The 23,845-nt window shown below is 44.3% G+C and overlaps 4 protein-coding genes across 4 annotated transcripts; 3 read left to right on the forward strand and 1 right to left on the reverse strand.

Annotated features, from left to right (window-relative positions):
* Nucleotides 1-41: 41 nt before the first annotated feature.
* Nucleotides 42-9,787, forward strand: PSV08DRAFT_375095 (uncharacterized protein; the record flags this gene model as incomplete). Its single annotated transcript, XM_014217151.1, has 3 exons — nt 42-3,555; nt 3,618-6,770; nt 6,849-9,787. The coding sequence occupies 3 exons, from the start codon at nt 42-44 to the stop codon at nt 9,785-9,787; spliced, it is 9,606 nt and encodes a 3,201-aa protein (XP_014072626.1).
* Nucleotides 9,788-10,395: 608 nt separating this feature from the next.
* On the reverse strand, nt 10,396-13,364 carry PSV08DRAFT_375096 (uncharacterized protein; the record flags this gene model as incomplete). Its single annotated transcript, XM_066093302.1, has 11 exons — nt 10,396-10,597; nt 10,659-10,741; nt 10,889-11,119; nt 11,176-11,382; nt 11,433-11,447; nt 11,497-11,684; nt 11,848-12,062; nt 12,097-12,346; nt 12,463-12,715; nt 12,921-12,981; nt 13,360-13,364. The coding sequence occupies 11 exons, from the start codon at nt 13,362-13,364 to the stop codon at nt 10,396-10,398; spliced, it is 1,710 nt and encodes a 569-aa protein (XP_065947944.1).
* A 1,194-nt stretch (nt 13,365-14,558) lies between these two features.
* PSV08DRAFT_211854 (uncharacterized protein) lies at nt 14,559-15,562 on the forward strand (the record flags this gene model as incomplete). Its single annotated transcript, XM_014217154.2, has 2 exons — nt 14,559-14,829; nt 14,925-15,562. 2 exons carry the CDS (start codon nt 14,559-14,561, stop codon nt 15,440-15,442), a joined length of 789 nt encoding a protein of 262 aa, XP_014072629.1. The 3' UTR covers nt 15,443-15,562.
* Nucleotides 15,563-19,502: 3,940 nt separating this feature from the next.
* On the forward strand, nt 19,503-20,078 carry PSV08DRAFT_375098 (uncharacterized protein; the record flags this gene model as incomplete). Its single annotated transcript, XM_014217155.1, has 1 exon — nt 19,503-20,078. The coding sequence occupies one exon, from the start codon at nt 19,503-19,505 to the stop codon at nt 20,076-20,078; it is 576 nt and encodes a 191-aa protein (XP_014072630.1).
* Between the last annotated feature and the right edge of the window lie 3,767 nt (nt 20,079-23,845).

A 23,845-nucleotide genomic window follows, 5' to 3' on the forward strand; every position in this document is an offset into this window, starting at 1 on the left:
CAAGAACAAGACGTCACCAGTTCCGCATTCCCTTCCCAGTCATGACATCAACAAGCGCACAAGTAATGCATGGAGAGTTCAGCAACGACGTTGATGCAACAGCACAAACACTTGTTAAGCATTGCGCTGATGTGCTATCAATATCTCTGGAACAAATAGACCTTGCATCGTCTTTTGCATCTCTTGGGGGTAAGTGCTCTCTTATCCTTGTCGGCTCATTACACAAATTGAACATATCTAAAGGGGACTCATTCCGAGCTGTATTGCTGCATCGCCGATGTTTTGAAGAAGGAATACACGTCTCATTACGTGATATTCTTTTGAAGAAGAGCCTTGCTCAAATTGCCGCTGCAGCGTGTGAAAGACATGCAGATGCTACTTCAAGTCTTCTCCTAGCAGGTTCAGGTTCTCAAGACCACCCCAAGTTTTCGCGAATGCCTCGTGACTACGATTTCAACGCCATTCGAGAGGAGCTCCAAAATAAGGTTCATCAATCGTCAGAGTCAGGCCTTGATCTCATCGATGATGTTTACCCGTGCAGCCCCATGCAGGAAGCCATGTTCATAGGACAAAAGACGCGAACGACACAATTGTATAGAACCATAGGTTTATTTAAGGTGCGAACGGCTACAATTCCACAGGCAGTAGAAAGGTGTTGGCAGCAAGTGGTAAACCGGCACCAGACTTTACGCACCATCTATGTTCCAGCTGCAGGAGGAACCGGCCGCTTGCTGGATGCAGTTGTGCTGAGGAATGTACAAGCTTCCGTCTCTCATAAGCGTTGCAGAGACAAGACCGAAGTGCAAGAGAAATATATCTCCAGGTGCAACTCTGACTCCCCATTCATGAATGGGGTATTACACCAAGCATTCATCTGGTCAACCGACAATGGCGAAATATTCTGCATCCTCGATCTCAGCCATATGATAACCGACGGATCTTCATGGGTTCTTTTGATTGAGGACTTTTCTCGAGCTCTACGAGGAATTCAATCGCTCAGCGTCGCACCAGGATACGATCGATATGTTGACTATATCCGGCTTGATCCGAACGCAGATGCAGCGCTTGACTACTGGATGCAATACTTGGAAGAAGTTGAGCCATGCAAATTTCCTGTTCTCGATGGTGACATAAGAGCCGCTACTGAGATTGGTGAGCTCTTTGAAGTTCAGTTCACAGAGTTTGACGAACTTCAGCGATTCTGCAAGCACAACGAGACGACAATTTCTGCAGTATTGCAGACAGCATGGGCCTTGCTTCTCCGCAACTATACTGGTAATTCGGACGTATGCTTTGGTTATCTCTCTTCTGGACGGAGCCTTCCCATTCACGGAGTGGAGGCAATCGTTGGGCCTCTTATCAATCTGCTTATCTGCAAAGCAACTGGTCTGAATGATCGGTCAGCGAGAAGTATCTTGGAAGAAATCCAAGCAGACTTTGTTGACGCCCTACCACATCAGTGCGTTTCATTGCAGCAGGTGCATCAGATTCTTGGGATGAACGATTCTTTTTTATTCAACACATTAGTGACGGTACACTATGCTCCCGCCATGGTAGATGGAAGCACTGAGCTCGCACTCTTGGCCTCCTCTAACAAGACCGAGTTTGACATCGTGGTAAAAGTCCTGTACTCGGAAGACAATATGCGCGTCCGGCTGAGCTATCGCCCAACTGTCCTGTCGCGCTCAATGGCCGAACGGGTTACGAATACATTCTCGACAGCGATAAGCATCTTGCTGAAATTGGACAACTTGGACCAGTCATTGGGCCCAATCGACTGCCTTAGCAGTGGCGATCGCGACCAAATCAATGACTGGAATATGCAGACATTTTCTAGCGGCGGGGTGTGGCATCCCACAACGATCCACTCGCTCATAGAGAATACGGCAAAATGCCAGCCCGATGCTTTGGCTGTAGATGCTTGGGACGGCGCAATGAGCTACGAAAGAATAAACGAGTTGTCTACAACACTGGCCAACGAAATTATGCAGTTGGGTATTGGACCTGGTTTAGCAATCCCCCTTTGCTTCGAGAAATCCGCTTGGTACACTGTTGCGCTGTTGGCTGTCTTGAAGAGTGGGAATGCTTTTGTTCCTGTGGATCGCTCCAATCCCACAAATCGCATCTGTCAAATTCTTCGCCAACTGGACATTGACGTTAATTCAGGTCTTGTTATAACGTCCCGTGAGCATGTACAGACGTTCGTGCCTCTCTGCAAACATGTCATTCCTTTGGAACCAAATTTCTTTGCGAAAGAGAAAACATATCCAAGATTTAATATGCCAGAGGTTAGCGCTCATGATAAGGCTTACGTGATATTCACATCAGGGTCGACTGGTATGCCAAAGGGTGTCGTAGTGGAACATGGTGCATATGCATATGCAGCCCGAGCACATCAAGGCGGACTACACATTTCAAACACGTCCAGAGTCTTACAGTTCGCATCTTATGGGTTCGACACGAGTATGGAAGATCATCTAACAACACTCATAGTGGGAGGCTGCCTCTGCGTTCCGTCCGAGGAAGAGCGTCTGTCAGATCTAGTGGGATTTGCGAATCGTTCCAAGGCTAATTGGGCTCATCTAACACCTTCTGTCGCTAACATTTTTAATGCTGAAGAGACTCCAGTGCTGAAAACCATGGTCTTAGGAGGTGAAGCCATGACACTGCGCAATGTACAAGCTTGGGCTGGGAGGCCAAACAAGCGCCTTATCCAAGTCTACGGCCCTTCAGAATGTTGTGTAACAAGCACTATCAGCGAAGATGTATCGTATAACATGGATCCAACAAATATCGGCCGCGCACTTCCAGGGTGCGCTTCTTGGATCGTCCGTATCGACACTCCTCATGCACTCGCACCTATCGGTGTCGTTGGCGAGCTGCTTGTGGAAGGACCCATCTTGGCAAGGGGGTATCTGATAGAGCCGGAGAAAACGATATCAAGTTTCGTGACCGGCTTGGAGTGGGCACCGCAAAAGCGGTTGTATCGCACTAAGGACCTAGTGTATTATGATTCCGAGGGCGACCTTCACTTTGTCGGTCGCGTGGATGCACAGGTAAAAGTCCATGGCCAAAGGATCGAGCCAGGCGAGATCGAGCGAAATCTGGCTTTGGAGGGATCATTACTGCACAGCATTGTCTTGGTGCCAAACGCAGGACCATGTGCAGGCATACTAGTCGCTGTCATTGCACACCAACGTCAATCGACCCAGGATGTGTACGACATGGCCACCTTCGAAAGGCCGGAGACTTCCTACATCTCAAACTTACGCAACTTTCTTCTCGACCTTGTCCCACACTATATGATACCAGCTATTTGGCTTGTTGTACGTGACATGCCTCACAACACTTCCGGGAAGCTGGATCGGAAGCGCATGCTCAAGTGTCTCGAAGAAATGGATGATGATGAGTATGATGACTTGGTAGGTAGTGTTGAGAATTTCAGTGTTGAGCCACCAATCAATAGCCTCGAGATGGGCCTTCGAGAGGTATGGAGCACTGTGCTGAATGTCCCGGAAGCAGACATTGGCAGAAGCAATACATTTTTTTCGTACGGTAAGTCTCCCAGCACCCACAATTCTCTTGCAAATGAGTCAAACTAAGTATCGCCGATCCAGGTGGCGACTCGATATCTGCTATGGCCGTCAGTAGTGCAGCGCGTGCCAGGGGTATTGCGATATCAGCAGCTAAGGTACTTCGCCATCAGACCATCGGGCGCCTCATGGAGAATCTTGATACGGACGTTGATCAGGCACTTTTCGCCGATTTTGGGAGGACCGAGATCGGTGTAGCATGGCCACTTTCACCTATTCAGCAGATGCATTTCCAGGCTTCAGCTAAAGGAGATCCGCTCGATCAGCAAGTAATGGTTTTGAGCATAACGAAGCATATTTCGGACGATCTTCTTCATAACGCTTTCCGACATATAGTAGAAGTGCATCCCATGCTGCGGGCTCGTTTTACTCCAACTATTGATGGATGGGTACAGCACATCACAGACGATGTTTCCGGCAGCTTTGCGCTACGATTTCACCACGCAGACTGCACTCATAAGGACATTGTCCAGCGCATTGGCAGCACTAAGCTTTCTGTCGATATGGTCAATGGGCCACTTGTCGGTATTGACATCTTTGGGTCGGGCGAGAAAAGGTTTGTTTCTGTTACAATCCACCATTTGGTAGTTGATGCAGTCTCCTGGCGCGTCATTCTAGAAGACCTTGAAGGCATCATTGCCCGAGGAGCGCCTGCACGACCCGAACCCGTTCACTTCCAAGCTTGGGGCCGTGCTCAGGTAGAACAGGCCCGAACGCGTCTTGATCCTGCTCGTGTACTTCCTGCCGGTCTAGATATCGAAAGTGCCAATACATATTTCTGGAAAATGGAAGGACAGCCGGTATTCTTTCAGGATTCGGCATCGAAGAAGCTTCAACTGAGTAAAGCTTCGTCGCAGGCATTTGGAGCATGCAAGTGTCACGGCTTCGATCAGGTAGACTTGCTTTCAGCAGCCGTATTGCTCTCTTTCCTGGACCTTTTCGGAAGACCTTCTGCTTCATTGTTCGTAGAGGGACATGGACGCGAGCCGTTTTATCCTGGATTAGATCTGTCCCGGACGGTAGGATGGTTCACAACATTGGCACCTATCGCGATTGACAAGACGCTCGATGCGGTGGCAGCACTTCGCAAAATCAGGGATCTCAGGAAAACCACACCAAATAAAGGTTACGACTACTTCACGTCGCGGTTTCTCAACAAGAAGGGCGTCGAGGCTTTCCAACAGCAGCATTGGCCCATGGAGATTGTTTTGAACCATCTAGGGCGGTACCAGCAGTTGGAAAGACAAGATGCTCTCTTTCGGCGCTGCGAACCGGCTTTGCAGTCAATGCTCTCACAGCTACGCCTACAGCAACGTGTTCAGTCGCAAAGATACAGCCTTATTACGATACTCTCGGCAATAGAAGATGGTGTTCTTACCGTTACTGTAGAGTGGAACAAATACATGAAACACCAGAAAAAGCTTAAATCCTGGCCGGCAATGATCAAGGAGCAACTTGAGCGCTTGCTCGACATCATGTGTGGGCAAGCAGTCGATCCGCTAGCAGAGTTAGCTGCATCCGCAATGACGATTGGAATAAGTCAACAAGAACTTCATGGTCTTCTGGAGGCTATGCCAACTAGCCCCGGCGTACTCCTGGGCAACATTGAAGCCGCATACCCTTGCTCGCCCATGCAAGAGAGTCTACTCTTCAGTCAGTTAAAAAATACTAACCCTTATAATCAACATTTCCTTTTTCAACTCATGCCTGGTTACGATGATCCTCTTGAGGGACGCCAGGAGCGCTTATCCAAGGCGTGGGCGCGCGTCGTGGAAAAGCATGCTATTTTGCGAACTGTGTTTGCAGAGTCCTCTTCTCATGGTTTCATGCAAATTGTGCTACGGAAAGCTACGCCGATGGTTGAGTGGATTCGAAGCAAGAGCAAAGAGGCGGTAGTCAAGACATGGGAGCAAGACCTTCTGATGCCAGGGCCTCTTCCACTGAGTGGGAAGCTGCTCCATTCCCTCAAAATCTATATTGTGGAAGATGGCACAATTTTCTGCCAACTCGACAAGAACCATATTATCAGCGACGGAATCAGCTCTCGCATTATGATTCAAGATCTACTCGATGCGTATGGCGATCGATTAGAAGGGTTGTCAGCGTCGTTCAGTGACTACATCAATCACATCAATGAAACTGATGCAGGAGAAGCAGAGAAATACTGGTCTCGGTATCTTGATAGTGCCACGAGATGTCACTTTCCACAGCTTGCTCCGCCAGTTAACAAGGGCAGTCAGGCTATGCCAACAGAGAAAGTGGAGCTAGTGCTCGACAACAAGAGAGCCCTCGAGCTGAAGTGTCGCAACTTTGGTATATCTAACAGCAGTGCACTGCAGGCGGCGTGGGCACTGGTGTTGAAGACGTACTTGAATTCAGAAGCAGTCATATTTGGCTTCCTTGCTTCGGGTAGAGATATACCCATACCGGGCATTGACAAGATTGTTGGGCCAATGGTTAACATGCTTCCTGTCCGAGTACAAGTCACCCCTGGAAGCAGTATGATCGAGCTGGCGCGAGGTATTCAAGAAGACTACCTGGAGCACCTTTCTTGGCAAACAGTATCCTTGGGACGGATGCAACGTGCCGTCGGAGGTGGCGACAGTCTGTTCAACACTATCGTCAACATCCAGAAATCTCCAGTGGCGCAGAATCCGATTGATACAAATCCCAAGGAAACTACAGCAGAGCTAGTTAAGAGTCACGATGCTAGCGAGTATGGAGTAGCAGTGACCATAACCGATGAGCAAGACCGATATATTGTGTCTGTAGAATTCGCAACTAGCTTGCTATCGGTCCAACAGGCCTGTCATGTCGTCGCCGCCTTTGGCCGAGCCGTAGACTTGATGGTGCAGGAGCCAGAGAAGCCGGTTGCTGAGGCCAGCCTATTCAGTCAGCTGGATGAACAACTAGTTCAGGCATGGAACATAGACGAGCCGTGCCTTGTACAGCGTTGCATCCAGGAGCTAATCCAAGAAAGCGTACAGCGACAGCCAGCAAGCACTGCTGTTTGCTCGTGGGACGGGGAGCTGACATACGAACAATTGGACAGGTTTTCCTCGGGGGTGGCATGCAGGTTGGTATCGAGCGGCGTGCAACCCGAACATGTTGTGGCGCTCTGCTTCGAGAAGTCCATGTGGGGTATCGTAGCCATGGTGGGGGTGGCCAAATCTGGAGGTAAGTACTAGATATTGCCAGTTGATGTCTCACAATCATTCAATATGTGGGGGTTAGCGTGCTGATGAATATATACAGGCACGTTTGTGCACATCGACCCTCAAGCACCACGCGCACGCGTGCAAGCTATCACGGAGCAGACTCGATGCAAGGTTGCACTCGTAGCACTCAGTTGCCACACATTATTGGATGACTTAGTTGGAGACGTACTGCTGCTGACCAGCCATGCTGCTGAAGAATGGTGTAGCATGGATGTGGCTAGCCTTGCGACCGTCCAACACAAACCGACCAACGCTCTCTACGTAATCTTTACATCCGGAAGTACTGGAACACCTAAAGGAGTCGTTATCGAGCATCAAAACTTCTGCTCAGCAGTAATAGCCAACAGGGAGTGGCTACAGATCCAAGCCACGTCGCGGGTCCTGCAGTTTACCAGCTACAGTTTTGATGCTTCGCTCGAAGAGACATTCACTGCGCTAGTGGCGGGAGCATGTATCTGTGTGCCGTCGGAACAGGACCGCATGTCGGATGTGACTGGCTTCATACAACGCGCTGCTGTCAACTGGGCCGCTTTTACGCCTTCATTTTTGCGTTCGCTCGAGCCACACGATGTGTCCTCGCTCGACTTCATGACGGTGCATGCTGAACCCATGAGCCAGGCGTTGGTGGCGCGGTGGGCAGACCTTGTGCATATGCGACCCAGCTATGGACCTACCGAATGTTCGGTTACCAGTGCTGTTGGCAAGCGTATGACGGCCCGCTCCGACGCCGCCAATATTGGCTGGCCTGTTGGTTGCCGTGGCTGGGTCGTTGATCCTGGGTGTCTAGATACTCTCGTGCCTGTAGGTGCTATCGGTGAGCTAGTGCTTGAAGGCCCCATTGTTGGCCGCGGCTACCTACGCGATCAGCAAAAAACCGCCGCCGCATTTGTCACATTTTCCCCGGCTGGCCAGAAACCACGGCGCGTCTATTGCACTGGTGATCTCGTGCGCTATGCTACCGACGGTAGTCTGATTATTTTAGGTCGCCGAGATGACTCGCAGGTCAAAGTGCGTGGTCAGCGCGTCGAGTTGGCCGAGATCCAACATCATCTTGACCTCGTCCCTGATTTCGCCAATTCCCTTGTATTGCTCCCCAGCAAAGGTCCGTTACAGGGCAAATTGACGGTCGTCGCCAGCCTGAAAGATGACATTGACCCATGTCCATCCTCCCTCCAGCTCATCCACTCGTCGCCCGGTTGGACTTCAACGCGAGCAACCTATGCATCTCATGTGCTTACAGTCGTCCAAAAGGCCCTCTCATGCAAACTTCCCACCTACATGGTTCCTCATACATGGCTCCTAGTCGGTAAGCTACCTTTGCAGATCTCGTGCAAGATCGATCGTAAACTCGTAGCTACATGGCTGGAAACATTGGACCCTGATGCGGTACTCGTCGCTAATCGACTACGAAAGCCGATTTCCTCGTCTGGCTCCAAAGTTGAGGAGACTATCCGACGCGTCTGGGCCGATGTCTTAGCCATCGACCATTGCGAGGCCGAACTTATCCATCTGGATGATCCCTTCTTTGCCATGGGAGGCGATTCCATTTCAGCCATGCAGGTGACTCGTCAGTGCCGAGCCATGGGGCTTAGTCTCACAACGCAAAATGTGCTTGTAGAGCAAACCATCAGAAAGCTGGCAGTCATAGCTGCGTCTGAACGGCCTGTGGCTACACTCGAACCTCAGATAGAGGCAGCTGTAAACGTGCAACAAGAGATTGACCCAACTGTGCTACTCCCTGCTGGCTCAAGTATCGTCAACATTCTCCCTTGTTCCCCATTCCAGGAATACACTCATCAAGCTTTACAGACAGATCCGACGACACCATATCTTTACCATACCTTGGTAGAAATAACATCGGATGTTGGTCTGAATGCGACCGCCGCAGCGAGAGCATGGCGAGCCGTTGTGGACCGCCACTCCATTCTTCGAACCGTCTTCGTGCCGGCCAAGAACGGCGACAAAATATACCAGGTAGTATTGCACGATAGTTCAGTTGACTGCTCCATCACCTCTGTCGACAAAGTCTCCTCTATTGACGAAACTGCGAACTTACACATGACCGACATCCGATCCAAGTGTTTGGCGTCAGCGGTACCACCATTAGCACTACGACTCTTTGTCCTAGATTCAGGGCGTATGTTTGCTCTCCTTGCTATTGGACACATGATAATAGACCACGTCAGTCTAACACACATCCTCTCCGATTGGGATCGCTTCTGTCGTGGCTGGAACCCTTTGTCCGATCTAGATGTCCTACCACCCTTCCGCCACTATATCCACCACTTATCAAGCCGCAACTTAGCTTATAGCACGAATTTCTGGGAGGGCAGGCTGCGCAATCTTCTACCTTGTCAAGTTTCCGATCCAAATTCCTGTTCTGTCGGTGATTCACAATCCATGGGCGCCGTCAGCTTCACCATCGAGACGGCCGGCGCTACGCAGACATTTTGCAAAACTACAGGTGTCACCCTTTCCAATCTTCTACAATTCGCATGGGCTCTTGTACTTCATGTCTACACGGGCCAGGATACCGTTTGCTTTGGATATCTCGTCTCTGACCGTGACATCGACACCGTGGATAGCGACGAGATAGTCGGTCCATTGCTATCGTTGGTGGTTGGCCAAGTAACCATCTCCGAGTCCCTGGTAGAATCCATGCTTCAGCTGCAAAGCAACAATATCAATGCTTCCGAACACAAGGTGTTTGACATTGCCGAAGTGGGGCGACGTTTGAGATGGTCCAGCAAAGGCTTCTCGTCCGCGTTCAACACGCTGTTCAACTACCGCAAGGTCGTTCGTCGCAATAAAGAACTGCCTACGATGCGCTTTCAAAGTATCCGTAATCAAGATCCGCATGAGGTATGTCCACATTTTTCAAATGATCCTACTCCAACTTGCATGAGTCCGAGCCGATATGTATTTGACAAAAAGATAAAATCGCTGATTGCAACATTTAGCAACCTATTGTGCTGAGCTTCAACGATGTGGGTTCACAGTTGAGTGCCAACCTTGCGTATCGTGAATCGGTGTTGTCTTTTGAAAAGGCAAACGCAATCGTAGCTACATTTTCTCATATATTGGCTGCTTTCAGTACGAGCAGATGCCATACCATGACTGATCTGATGTATGCTATTGAGTAGAGCAACATGGCTTGCTAAGGTTCTTTGAAAAAAAAGGAAGATTCAATCAATCATTGTAAGCAGTTGTTGATGTAAGAGGTATCCATGCCAAGGCTTAGCTTATTCAGTATAGAGTTAAGTTGTAAAAATATAAGAGAGTATTAGTATAGAGTTATATATATTTAAAAACCTAACGTTATATCTACCTATATTTACGTAACTTAACTCCACCTCTTTTAAAGGCACGTGCGACTTAACTCTACCCTATACAATACTAGCGTAGGGGGGTACCTATTCACTAGCGTAGGTGCGGCGCTCGCTTGTACGCGGCGCTTGCTTGTAAAACACGTTAGCTAAAATATAGTTTCCACAGACTGTTTACAAGAATAATGTGTAGACGAGATCACAATATTAAGATAACCAGAACGAGCGGACATTGTTTGCTCTTACATCACCTTTGATTCAACGATTTGTGAGAATCTCGACTAAGTCAGACACCTCCTCAAAAACAGAGCTTCCCGGGAACATAATTCCTATCCTAGCAAAGAAACCAGCAACAATGCTGAGTAAGGCTCTGCTTTCCTTCCTACTGTCCTGGTCCGGATCTAGAAGGATGTCTTGGGCAAGCAAACACAAAGCAAATGTGTTTATGAATAGATGGTTGCTATTATATAATAAATCAGTATAGGCGAATTGTAAGAGTCACCACTTTGTGCGACACGTACCAGTCTTGGAGGAGGTATTCAGATGGCATCGTGCTAGAAAGTGGGATTATCTCGCGTGTTGATTGCTTGAGTAGTTCTTTGTACTCACGGGAGTCTGCAGGATAAGAAGTTTATGGATCTCGCAGGCTTGTGCTTAGTAGCTGAAACCGAGCCTCGTAGTAATAGTAGGATGTCTGGAGCTTGATACGCATGACATCATCGTAGTACAAAGAAAGTATCATCTAGCTGACCCTAGTTGACCTATACCATTCTTCAAGCGCCGTTGACAGTGCCACAGCCTTGTTAGAATGCCCTTTGGATGGCTCTTCCTCTGCGCCCAATCGGAGCTGCAGGATGTTGGAGCATATCTTGGAGTATTGAGCCCGAATCCACAACCATTCCGAGGAGTGTATCGTCACAACATCACTCCCAGGTATGCTCTCGGATGGGTTCACCATCGGAAGGGAACCCTCGCTAACTAGCTGTGTTCTGTATTAGCTTTGACCCGACTAGCCTAAGAAAAATATGTAGAGCTTACAGAAAAGGTCTGCCACCTCAACGCATAAGATTTATCAATGCCGTAGAGTAGCCACATGGCTCGTCTAGTCTGAATAACTTGCTCGTCGCTAGTATATAACTTGCGTAGAACGTGTTCTAAATAGAGGTTTAACGAAGCCGCAGTCGATATGCTGCCAAGTATAAGCGTATAGAGCTTGTCTGATCCTGTTTTTTCGGCGAGACCAAGCTGGATAGGTTAGCTGACTGCTTTGTTGTAGATAACCATGTTTTACGAACTATAGCAATAAGCGCCTAGATTAGATTAGTAAAAGCTTTATTTTTATCGAGCTGAAGAACCTACTAAGAACTGACGGAAGCTACCATTCTGGCGAAGTAGCAATATTGAAGTTTCTAGCACAGCATCTAGTAGTGCTACTCTAGAAACTGAGCTTACTTCTGGATCCAACAAAGCCCCCCAAGCGAGTGAAACAATCAGTAATGACATATCGCTAACGTCTATAGGCTGATTTTCTAGGTTAACAAATTGCTCTTATATGCGCGTGACATCCTGTTCTTTAATAAACAGATTCAGACTATTATACATATAAGCTCATGTGATGCGTTTCATTCTTGGTTAACTCACCCTCCTAGCTCTTTGAACGCTCCTTGTAAATCATCAGCAAGGCTCTCGTAGACGATATGCTGGACATACTCTGGATAAGTTTCCCCATAGACAGGCTATCTATGTCCAGGCTCTGATGTTCTCTATCAGAGTCAATCTTGCGCAAGAGACTAGAGAAACAGGTCTGGTGCTTTGAAGAAAGCAGTAAGTTGACTTTGTTTAGCACTGTCTGTTGTCTACGGCTCCCTCTATCTGCGTTCTGGAAAAGAGCAGTAATTCTGTACGTGCTATGCGCTGGGGACAGCCTTGTCTTCGCAGTGTTAGAGATTAGATACGCACAGGTCAGAGAAGAGAAATGGGTCGTTTACCTCTGCTTTGTCGGCTACTATCCGCTTCGAGAAGAGCGCAAGAGTACATGTGGCACCGCCACTGTCTGCTTTAGTTCCTAGCAAGCTATGGTACTGAACCGCGCTATGCTGGTATAGGTTTTCGTTATAACCTCGCTCCGGCCAATCGAGTGTGACCATGCCGTCTGTGGAGTTACCACACGACACCTGGTTCTGCAGGCCACTCGCTTGATCGTCTGCCTCTATCTCCTAGTCAGCTACTAGTCCCATTGGAGAAGAAAGAACTGGTATTGACTAGAATAGCCATAGATGCTTCTATCTAACACTGAAAACGAGAAATAAAGGTCTTGATGTGTACCTGTGTTCTCAGTTTGATAGGTGTCAGGTATGGTTTCGCTTGGGAAATCAAAATCCAGAAATGAATGCGCGCTATCGGACCCTAACTGCGAAAGAAACACCTCGCTAAATGCCGTATTTAGAGGACTTGCTAAGTCTTCAGCAACCTGATCTGCAACAACCTTAGAAGAAAAATCTGAGCTCGATGAATCCGGCATCATGCTGTCATTCATCACGTGCGACTGTGTTATATTGGAAACATCCTTATAAAGACTCTAGATCCTCGTCTCTCGTAGATGACGTTGTGAGCGACGTGTGCTGTATTCACACAGAGATCCGTTCCGCTGTCGTTGTGTTAGTAGCGAGCCTTAGGATAGAACAAAGGCTTTTGTCTACCTGGCAATGGTTACACGGATTCGCACCATCACCTACGTCTCTTAGCATGTACCTCAGCTATCACGGAACATGCTTACATCGAACCTTTTTCTGACGGCACTCTTCGCATGCACCTCTCCGTCGAGTCAACTTAGGACGAGGATGACTCATTTAGTCGACAAGAGCACCTTGAAGCATATGAACGAGGAGAAAGGTAGAAACTAGATGAAACACATGCGGGAATCTGTAGTTGGCATATCTCTATAACACCCTACCGTGACTAGAAATGCCAATATCGAGCGGATGGCCCGGATGATTTCATTAATGCGCATGCAAGGCCCGTTTAGACCCACTTTATCATAATGTAGGCTTTGGTCAGGGGTAGTCCCGGCACCAACTGGTTAAGGATGACTAAACAAAGGATCGAGCATGCGACACAAGTATCTTGCTTTAGCTACGAGGGCAATTGAATGCAGGGCTGTCGTGGACAACAAGCATAGCTGCTAATGTCCTTCCCTGTGCGGCGAGAAACCTTTGTCTTTACACCATTGCACCTTCGGATGTGCGCGGAGGAAAGAGTGCTAGGGATCACTAGCTCTCGCTGCTAGTGAGGGGAGAGACTATAGACTGTTCTCTAGATATCGCGGCCAGATTGTAGATAATGGTGGAGGGGAATCGACAGGCCCCTAGAAAACGGCTGGCTCCCATAGGGAGTGACATGGGGCGGCGCAGATCAATATCTGCGCGGCGTCGGCTGTTGGCTAGTCCAGCCATGCCGGGCATAGCTGCGGGGAAAACGCGGCTGCAACCGAGTAGGATGAATCTACTTACAGAGGCTAAGTTTGATATCTCGCACTAGTGTTTGCATGGCAAAGGGTACAGGGCACCCTGTAGCGGAGGTGAGCACTAATGCCCACTAAGTCGATACTACGCGACAACCACTCGGCCGCAGCCAACCCACCAGCAAAAGGTAAGCACGAGAATAATCTGAACTGATTATTCTAGTATACTATAATATATATAGATATGTAACTTGGTTACACACCCCTATAACAGTTATTTAGCACCCCTAGTTATTTATTATAATTATTATATTAAGCTAAAGCTCTTTAAGTAAGTAAGAAGGGCTTATATAAAATAATAAAATTAGTTAAGTATAGCTATTTTTAAGCTTTATCTTTTTTTCTTATATTAGATTATTATAAACTTTATACTAATATACTGGCTTTCTCTATAATATTAAAATTTATACTCTGTATAGTACGCCTATATTTACAAAATGTAAGGGGCTGCGCTCTGGTGAGTAATCGCTTGGTATACAAGAGGTTGTATTCGATAGAGAGCTAAGCTTCTAAGCTACGTGGCTATCTATCTACAAGCAGTTGCCTGAGCAACTATTGGACCGATAAGGCGTGGCCTATTGGGTACCTCGAGTCAACCGAGATTCCATCGAGGATCTCATCCAAAGGGCGTTTAGCCCGTTACACAAAAGATACTAATACTACTACTAGTGTATTGGCTAAGCCTACTAATGTTGACCCTTGCATACCGCGTGGTTATTTAACGCCTTTCGCGTGGTCAAATAACTTTTGCCGGGTCGCTTATAGGTGGCATAAACACAGAATTGAAAGCCTCGTCCTCAGCTCTCAGCCCAAGATTTAGCCGTCTCGTCTTCTGTTCATCCAATCGTGTTGATCTTGATTCCCACCGGCAGAGTATCACTCGACCCTCGACGATTAGACCATGACCCGGAACAGTTCAAACAAGATCGTGCTCGTCACTGGAGCCAACCAAGGTCTAGGCCTCGCCATCATTGAAGTTGCCGGCAAACGTTATCCCTCCAACATGTACATTCTCTGCGCGCGAGACATCAAGAAGGGCCAGGAAGCGGTCCAGCAGCTCCGTGAGCGGGGATGCAGCGCTGCCATTGATGTGGTGGAGCTGGACGTGACCAATGACGATCACATTGCCGCCGCAGTCAAACATGTAGACATACAGTACGGACGACTTGATGGTAAGCACGCCATCCGCCTTGGTTTCGGGTTCAGCCGAGATGCCGCCAGAAACCATGCGAGGCTAACGGAAGGCGGTTGCCGCCCGCGACACTAGTCCTTATCAACAACGCAGGTTTTGTCCGACTCGGCCATCAGGACACAGAGCTCTCGGCCATGCGTGCCACGTACAACGAGTACATGAATGTGCACATTACATCGGTGGCTGTGGTCACGCACGCATTTACCCCACTGTTGCACAAGTCAGCCGCACCCAAGGTCATCAATGTCACATCCGGACTGGGCAGCATTACCAACGTCTTGTCGCCACGCAAGATGGCGCGCGTTCCGCCGTACGGAGCCAGCAAGGTGGGGATGAATGGACTGACGGCGCACTTGCAGGTCAGTGAGAACGAGCGGGTAGCGACGGATAGGACCGACACGCCACGCATCCGCTTCTTTATCTCGAATCCGGGGTTGCTAAAGACGGCCTTCTCCAATTACATTTCGTGGGGGAAGGAGCCGCAGGCCGGCGCGGAGAGTATCGTGCAGCTATTGGGCGATGAAGAAGGCAAATTTGACCATGCTATGCAATGGGAGCATGAGGAGGGTGACATGCGTGTCGTGCCGTGGTGAATTCTGCAAACAATAAGATAGGCACCTCTTCGGGTCGTTTTGGACGTATGAGCCTTATTGTATAGTAGCAAGTAGCGCAGTTTTTGCTAAGAGTAGGCTAAGTGATAGGAACCATGCTAGATTGCGCTCGGGTCGGTTTGTACCGATCCGAGACGGCAAAGACAAGTTCTTTTTTAGTCGGATCAGCACTAGATAATATGTACAATACTCTGTGAAGTGTTAAGCCTTCTCAAGCCTTTTTACGCCTTTTCAAGCCTTTTCTAGTTTCTGGCAGCGCCACTTCTCCCCTGAACCCTGCAGGACACTTTCGTTTAGACTAGCGAATTGGGTCCCTACTTTGAGTAGCTTCTACCGCAATGTCCCCGTACCCTTATATGCAGATTTAAACGTAGTAATAGTCCGGTCTTAGCGTAATTGTAAGCGCTATAGTTGTGTCAACACTATAGTCTCTAACGATCGGCACCCGCAGCTTCACTCTTACAGGCAGTAACACGGATTGAGATCAGTGCGCAGCGAGGGTGTAGCTGACTAGTTAAACTCTTTGTTCAAGGCCACTAGGCCCTCAGGCCCCACCTCATGGCGCTTATGTAGTGTGCATAGTTAGTACTAACTTGTTCACGCAAGATGAGGCGAAGCTGCAGATGTCGCGGCCTGGGTAATGGGTGTGAAGCTTTAACGCTAGCCTAGTTTGCGTCACGGTGTAGTAGTGAGAGAAGATAAGAGCGTATTGCATGAATAATAGTTATGTAGTTGAGCGTTAACGGCGTAGAAATGCTATATCTCTAAATAGATCTTAGTTACACTGTGTGCTAACTATTGTATGTATGTGGGAATGTTGTATCACGCTTTACCTGCGTAGGTAGGACTTGCAGCTAGTGTGATGAGATAAAGAAGCTACTAATATCGACTGTTAGATGTCCCTCTCAAGCGTATAGTGGAAACGAGATAGTGTGCCCGCGCCTATTCCTTAAACTGGTATATAGTGGCTCTATGCTTCTTATCTGTAAATTACTTATAGTTGTTGGACTAATATTGGCCATGGTACGAGCGGCTAATATAGGGATGAAAAGAAAAATAGGATTAGTTAAAGCTTTCGTTAGCAATTAAGCCAGCCCTTTAACTAACCTAAGTCTCTAGTGTTTGTGTGTTGAAGGGTTTTATATATAAGACGCTTCTTTGGGGTTACTCTCTTAGTAGTGCTATTGTTTCATAGTTTATAAACGAGAAATTTAACTTAATTATTTGTCCTAACTATACGGTTCTACAATGCGACGTGCAACGCTAGCCCTACTAGTAATATACTTTGCAAGTGCTGCAGCGGCAGTAGCAGCTTCCTTGCCATAGGGTCCATCGTGTGACATTTCCTTAGCTAACATTGGATTATCTTAGGACTTGACGATATTCTTCCCTGATAGTTTAGGATGTGAGATTGAGAACGTCTGTTGGACTGAGTATATAGCTTCTACCTATTCAGTTTTAGTCCGACCAACCTATGTGTTAGACGTGTAGGCTCTAGTAGTTCTATTATTCTCTTTTTTCTCTAATCGTCGCTAATAGTGTATAGGTTAAGTTCGTTATCTGCTGTAATATCGTATTCCTTGCAAGCTCCGGTCAGCATGGGTATGATATTGAACTGGCCGAGCTATAGAATGGGATGGAGATTGACTTGTTAGCTTTCCGAAACGTCCTAGTGGACGCTGATAAGAATACTCTAACTGTTGGTGGTACAGTCCGCTTTATAGACGTGTTCGACCTGGTTTTCAATGTAGGAAAAGAGCCTCGCAAATGATACTAGGGCGATTGTTGACTACTTAGCTTCATTTGGGTCGAATATGCCTGCGAAGCTGTCGTTCCTTGTTGCAGCCCTCTATAATGAGAAGCTGTATGGCGGAGTAAGTAACCCTTAGTTGCGTTGATCTATGCCGAGAGTAATAGGGCACTAACTATACCTCTCTTCTATTGTTCGCTATTATCGTGAGTGGGCTTTATATGGGTCCGCGAAGTGAGGCCGAACAGTTACTAGGGCCGCTCCTCTAGCACGCTACCCTATTTAAGTAAAATGTTAGCATAGTACCCGAAAACAAATTAGTCCATGCCGTGACCTACTGCTCTCAAGGAACCTCTACTATCGCTTGCTTAGGAAAGAGAGTTAAGCGCAGCATCTTTGGCAGGACTATCAACACGTACGACAAGGCTAGGTTCATTAATTTCGTTAAGGCATACGCAAACCTCTCAACAAATCATACTAATCTCTAAGGTAGCGTGTTGTTTATTGAATGTTTTAGTAATTACTAGGTATAAGAGATCCTAGACGACACCTTGGCTTATCCTTAGCGTAATATAACTGCCTATCTGTACGTATTGCCTGATGTCTTGGTCTAAGTATAACGTATCTACTAACTAACTATCTTCAGTCTATTTAACTACGCCTGGATAGATCCTGTAAACTAGCAACCCATCGACTAGTTCAGGAAATAGTAGCGCGCAGCATTTTATAAGACAGCGGGATTTAACCCCTTATAAATCTACGTTAACTGCGGGCACGGAGACGAAAGCAACGAGGTACTATACTTGGCTAGAAAACTTCCCCGGTTACGTACTCTTAAGAGGAAGTGGAACCCTAACAACGTATTCCAATTCTAGAATCTAAGATAAATAATATATATACCAGTAGAATAGCTAGTAGATAAAGAGTAGAGAAGAGTAGAGCGAATCCTATAGAGCTACCTTAGCAACTATTCTCTCTCCCCTAGCACGTTCTTTATCTCTTTTAACTAGAACCTTCGATAGGCTGCCTCTAAGTCTACTACTAGACAATTAGCAACAAAGACTACCGCTGAGCTACTAATAGAACAAGCAGCTACTTCCGCTACTCTCTATTATTCTAACAGGTTATGAGCCTAGAAGTCTTATTATTTTGATATAGAAGTCTTATATCACTTCCACTCGAGCTGTAGTCTGAAAAGCTAAGCAGATAATAAGCAATTAGCGCGTATCGCGCTGATCTGAGTATACACATCCAACTACTATAACAACAAGACAAGCTTATTATCATGTGCATACCTTTTAGTACACTAGTCGGCGCGACCCACAATCGAGTAGATGGAAATAAGCTGATATTTAATCGCTACAAAGGATTGATTAGAGAAGGTGCCTATCTACGTACGAAAGGAAATTGCAATAGATACTATATGCTAGTCACGTGATGCTACACCACAATACATTTCTAATTTCGTTGGAATGCTGGCACAAGGGTTGCTGGCAACGCTATGCACCAGCATGACACCTATGAATACAAGTACGTAAGATTAACATAACAGGGAATTGTTATCCGGATTACTACCGATTATTATTATTTACTCGGATTATTTTGCGTAAACTTTTATATAAATAGCCGAAACTCTGTTTATAGAAACTTGGAGTAAGAGTACGTCCACGCATAAAGTTTTAGCCAAAGAACGCTTTATGGAGATTGCCGAAACATTAAGCTAAACGTGTGCTTTCTAGTTGTCCAGTCATCACCCCTAAAAAGATAATACAAGATTACTTATCAATTGATCAGTTAACAAAAGCAGACTACGAGGGAACTTTAATAATTAATCAGCAAATATCCGCCAAACATAGCTCCGAAGTTGAAAACTCTTTTTTTGCGCAGACGTACCTCCGGAAGTATAAACCTATATAAGTCATCTCTATACTCACGCTCCATACGATAAAAGGGGTTAACTTTAATTATTGTCAATGGTTGGGGTATATAAGTCGATCTAGTTCCTGTTATTTTCTAGTATGTTCTAAGATCATCTAAGACCTCTTTCTACCTCTACAGTCCCTCCACGTTACCCTCGATACCGATCATAACACTTCCGAGCTATTCTAGCCACTTATCCATTGTATAGCTGCCCTCCGTTCACTAGCTCCTTGCAGAGTTCGCCCGCTATCCTCTACTCTTAAAGAAAGTGATCTTCTAATATATCCTAAAAGTTATAAGGCCTTCACCTACTCCTATCATTTACTAAAATTCTATAGAAACCCACGTACCATCTTTACACTTTCAAAACAAATGCATTTAGTACCACTTATTGCATTTGCTAGCATCTTCATAAGATGTTCAGGCCAATTGATCCTTGGAACTATCGCGTTAATCGAATTAACTATCGAATTTATGGAGTTCGAGGCCGTCGTCGCTACCGCTGAGATTAGTATTGAGGGGCCTATTGTTGCTGCTACTGAAGAGGGAGTAGCAGATGGAGTTATACTCCAAACAGACATGGACGTGGGAGGATCGTACACTGTTAGAGCTGGACATCCGGGGGCAGTGGGAAGTCGACAGGTTAGTGGTTCATTGGACCTTGCGCCTCTTCGACGCACAGATACAGTGGTCAATGGACAGGTGAACCTTAATTTAAGGAGTCTACGTGTGAACGACAACACAATAACTCCTAGGGTTCAAGTATCGGTCCCATTCAAGTCTAGCATAACGTTCGGACCTGGACATGGACCTGGCTCGAGTGCCAGTGTTGGTTTCAGTATGCAGGACGCCGTTGTTAACGGCGTAGGACGTTTTGGGATTGGGCGAAACAGTGATTTGGTCTGGAGAATCAGCTCATCCACAGGCAGGTTCCATGCCTCAAGTTAGGGTCAGATAAAGAACAAAACACCGGTTCTGGTTAGGAAAATCTTAAGAGCAAAAGAGATCACTCTTCTTCCTCACCTTAAAGCGTATAGCTTCGTTTGAAAAAAATACTCTTCTTTTATTACGAAAAGCCGTTATAATCAAACAATCAAGATAGAAATAGTTATAGAAGTCGCTAATAAATATAATATTTTGTTCTTTTATAAATTTTAGTCAGCCCCGGCCTGTCAGGAACCTTTTTATGAAAAATAAAATTTTAGGATTTATTAGAACTAGTTAACGTGGTTCACAAGCGAGCTGATCACCCAAGCGAGCTGATCACGCCCCACCAGCGTGTCGACGTCGACACGTTATCACAGTCTTTTACGACAGTTAATAAACTATTATAATATATTAAATTAATCGTTAGAATCGCTCCTATTACTTGCACTATCTACCTCAACTGCGCAGGTACGAGCGTTGTGTCTAGTCTGCTTATAACGCCCGTACCGCCTCTCTCCTCGCACCCTCTTTAACGCACTCTTATCGTCGCCACAGCTGCTACCCACCTATTTAGCTAGTACTTCTTATACCTTGCTGATAGTAAGAGCCTCTTCTGTCCGTACGTATCGCCGCTTGCGGCTCTTACGCCTTATTGCTGTATCTAGAGCTACTTTAAGGCTACCTACTTTCTCGCGTAGTAACACTATCTTATATACTATCTATTACGCACTCTTACTAAGCTGCGTAATCTTTTCGTCTAAAGAGCTTGTAGAAGACCTAGGAAAGTTTCTTACTCTCTATTAAATAAGAGTACTTTAAGCCTTAACTTCGCGCGCGTTGCGTAGTGTCTGCGCCTCCTAGGTAGCTACCTATTATAGTAATTATTTTAGCGTCTGCACTACTATATTAAGCTTTAATAGTATAGCCTATAGGTTGTATAGGACTAAACTAGCACCTCTAAAGCTAGCTTAGATATTCTCCTTTATAATAAACTGCTTAAAAGCAGCCTTAAAGGCTAGTAGGAAAGTCTCCTTACTAATATAGTTAGTATAGTTACGTACTAAGTCTAAAATAGCGTTGCTGTACTTACGCTTTAATAGTGAGAAATAGGCGACGTTAAGGGGCTATAATAGGTAAGACGAGTGCGTAGGTATATAGAGAAGGATAATATTCTTCTCCTTATAAAGATCTTAAAAATCGACTAAGTAGTAGCTCTTATAGCTGTTAATAATAAGTAGTTAATACCTACCTATAGTAGAGCTCTTTATATAGGTATTAAAGTGCTCTAACTACGTAAGAGTAAGCTAATTATTTATCTACTTATTAGGACTAACTTTAAGAACCTAGTTAGTAAGTAAATCCTTAAACTAGACGTTAATAAGCACCTTACCTATAAAGATAATAAAGGGTAGTATCTAGCGACTTAACGCGCCTACGCCTTAGATTATAGTAACCTACTGTTACACGGGGTTTAGGTCTATACTGCTCTAGTTAGGTCCACTACTATAGCTAATAAGCCTTACGTTAGTGTTCCGTGAAGTTTGTCTAGCGAGATAGTAGAGTAGGGTGCTTAGATAGAAAGGTAATAAAAGGTTAGATAACTTAATCTATATTACTATAGACTAATAGGTAATAATCTTATTAAGTAAAGATACTAGTAAGAAAGTATAATTTAAGTTAACTATAATAAGAGTAAATAATAAAATCTATCTATCCTTATATCCTTATTGCTTTAGTCCTAGTATCTAGCTAAGCTGCTAGTATCTTAGATATCGTTAGTATCTCTAGATGTCCTAGTATCTCTAAAGGACCTAGCATCTCTAGATGTCCTATCTTAGCGAGATGCTAAGTCACGTGATCTACGCCCCGCGTTAATTATTACCTTCTAACGTAGACGTTCTATAGGCTTCTTACCTCCTATCCCTTTATTAAGAAGAGAATTCTTTTTATTACTTATAATATTATCCCCTCTCTTAAGCGTATTATTCTAATATTTTAGATTATTATTTTACTATACTATATATTAAATCGTTAGCTATATATAAGGTTAGTAGGCCCTAGGCTATTATATCTATTCTTTTTCTAACTCTAGCCTTTCTAACTATACTTAAGGTCTAAAAATAATATACCCTCTATACTTAAACTTTAACTAAATAGAAGCGTGCTTATACTTTATAAGCTAAAGAGGAGAGTATTAAAATAGATTTTTATTATAAGCGCTATAAGGAGAAGAAGATATATTACTTTATTAAAACGTCCTCTAGCTATTATACTAGGTATATCTTAGTTAGTACTAAGTGTAGTTTATTTATTTCTAAGAAAGAGTAGGAAGAAATCTAGATTAAGTAAGAACGTATAGAACTAGAATTTACTCTTATTAAAGAGGCTACTATATATATTTATTATAAGCTTCTAGAAGTAAAGAATAAAAAACGTACCTTTACGCGTTATAATCTAATAATAATTACTATTTAAGATTATATAAAGGAGTAGGCTAAGAGAAGCTTAGCCCCTAAGGGTATAGGCCCTTCTATTATTAAACTACTACTATTTAAACTATTAGCTAATTTAGGCTAGTTATAGGCTAATTCTCTTAATTTTTCTTTTAACTATTTTTTTTCTTTTTCTCTCTTTATAGAGTCTAATTACTCTACTTTAAAGTTAACTTTTATTTCTCTAGTTATTTCTAGTAGAAATTATATACTAGTAACTTATAGTTTATTAGATTTCTTTTAGGTTCCTAAGTGTTATAGCTCTTAGACTATTATTATTACTTAACTAAGTACTTCTACTAACTACTAATTTTCTATAAGTTCTTAACTTCTTTAACTTTATACTTATTATCTTTAAGCTCTATATTTATTACTAGCTTAGTATTTAGAGGTACTAGCACTAGATATTTCTTATAAAAGATAGAGTAGATTTATATATCTTATAGAAGTTTTAATTTATAGTTTACTTTTTTTATTTTCTCTAAGATCTTAAATAATCTTACTTAGAGGTTATTTAATTTTCTATATAGTTATTTAGTTTTTAGGTTTTATTATAATAGAAAAACTTTATCCCTCTTCTTAAAGGTTAGTTTCTTAATTCTTTATTTATTTACTACTTTAAATATTATAAGATTCTATTAAGCTATATTCTTACTTAATTCTTTATATAAATCTTATATAAGCTTTACTTTATTATCTACCCTTACTATAATACTCTTAATATTCTTTAATCTTAATAAGCTACTAGCTTATATTTATAGTTCGCGTAGTGTGGTAAATACTTTATTATTATAGATCTTATACTATTATAGGCTAATTATACTATTAGTAGTAACTCTATTTAGTTATTCTATAATTTATTAACGTATATCTATAGGTATTATTTTAATATCTAGTTTATTCTTTCTATCTAGCTATCTATTTCTAGGTAAAAGCTTATTAAAAGCTTCTTCTTAATACCTAACTTTACTAGAAATATATTCTAGTATTTAGATATAAATAGTTTATTATAATTAGTAATAAACTCTTTAGGTATTCTATACTCTAATACTAATACTTTAGTAACTTTATACGTGTATTTCTCTACTATAATAGTCTTTTCTATAAGTATAAACTTTACTACTTTAGTTAATTAGTCTATAATTACTAGTATTATATTATAAAATTAAGCTAATTTTAGTTTTAATAATCTTAGAAGCTTTACTATAAAGTCTATTATTATACTTATCTATAGTTTAAATAGTAGCTATAAGAGTTATAATAGGCTATAGAGCTTATATCTCTTAGGCTTATTCT

This window comes from Bipolaris maydis, assembly GCF_028858645.1.
Source record: "Bipolaris maydis strain C4 unplaced genomic scaffold PSV08scaffold_18, whole genome shotgun sequence".
Taxonomy (NCBI): Eukaryota; Fungi; Ascomycota; class Dothideomycetes; order Pleosporales; family Pleosporaceae; genus Bipolaris; species Bipolaris maydis.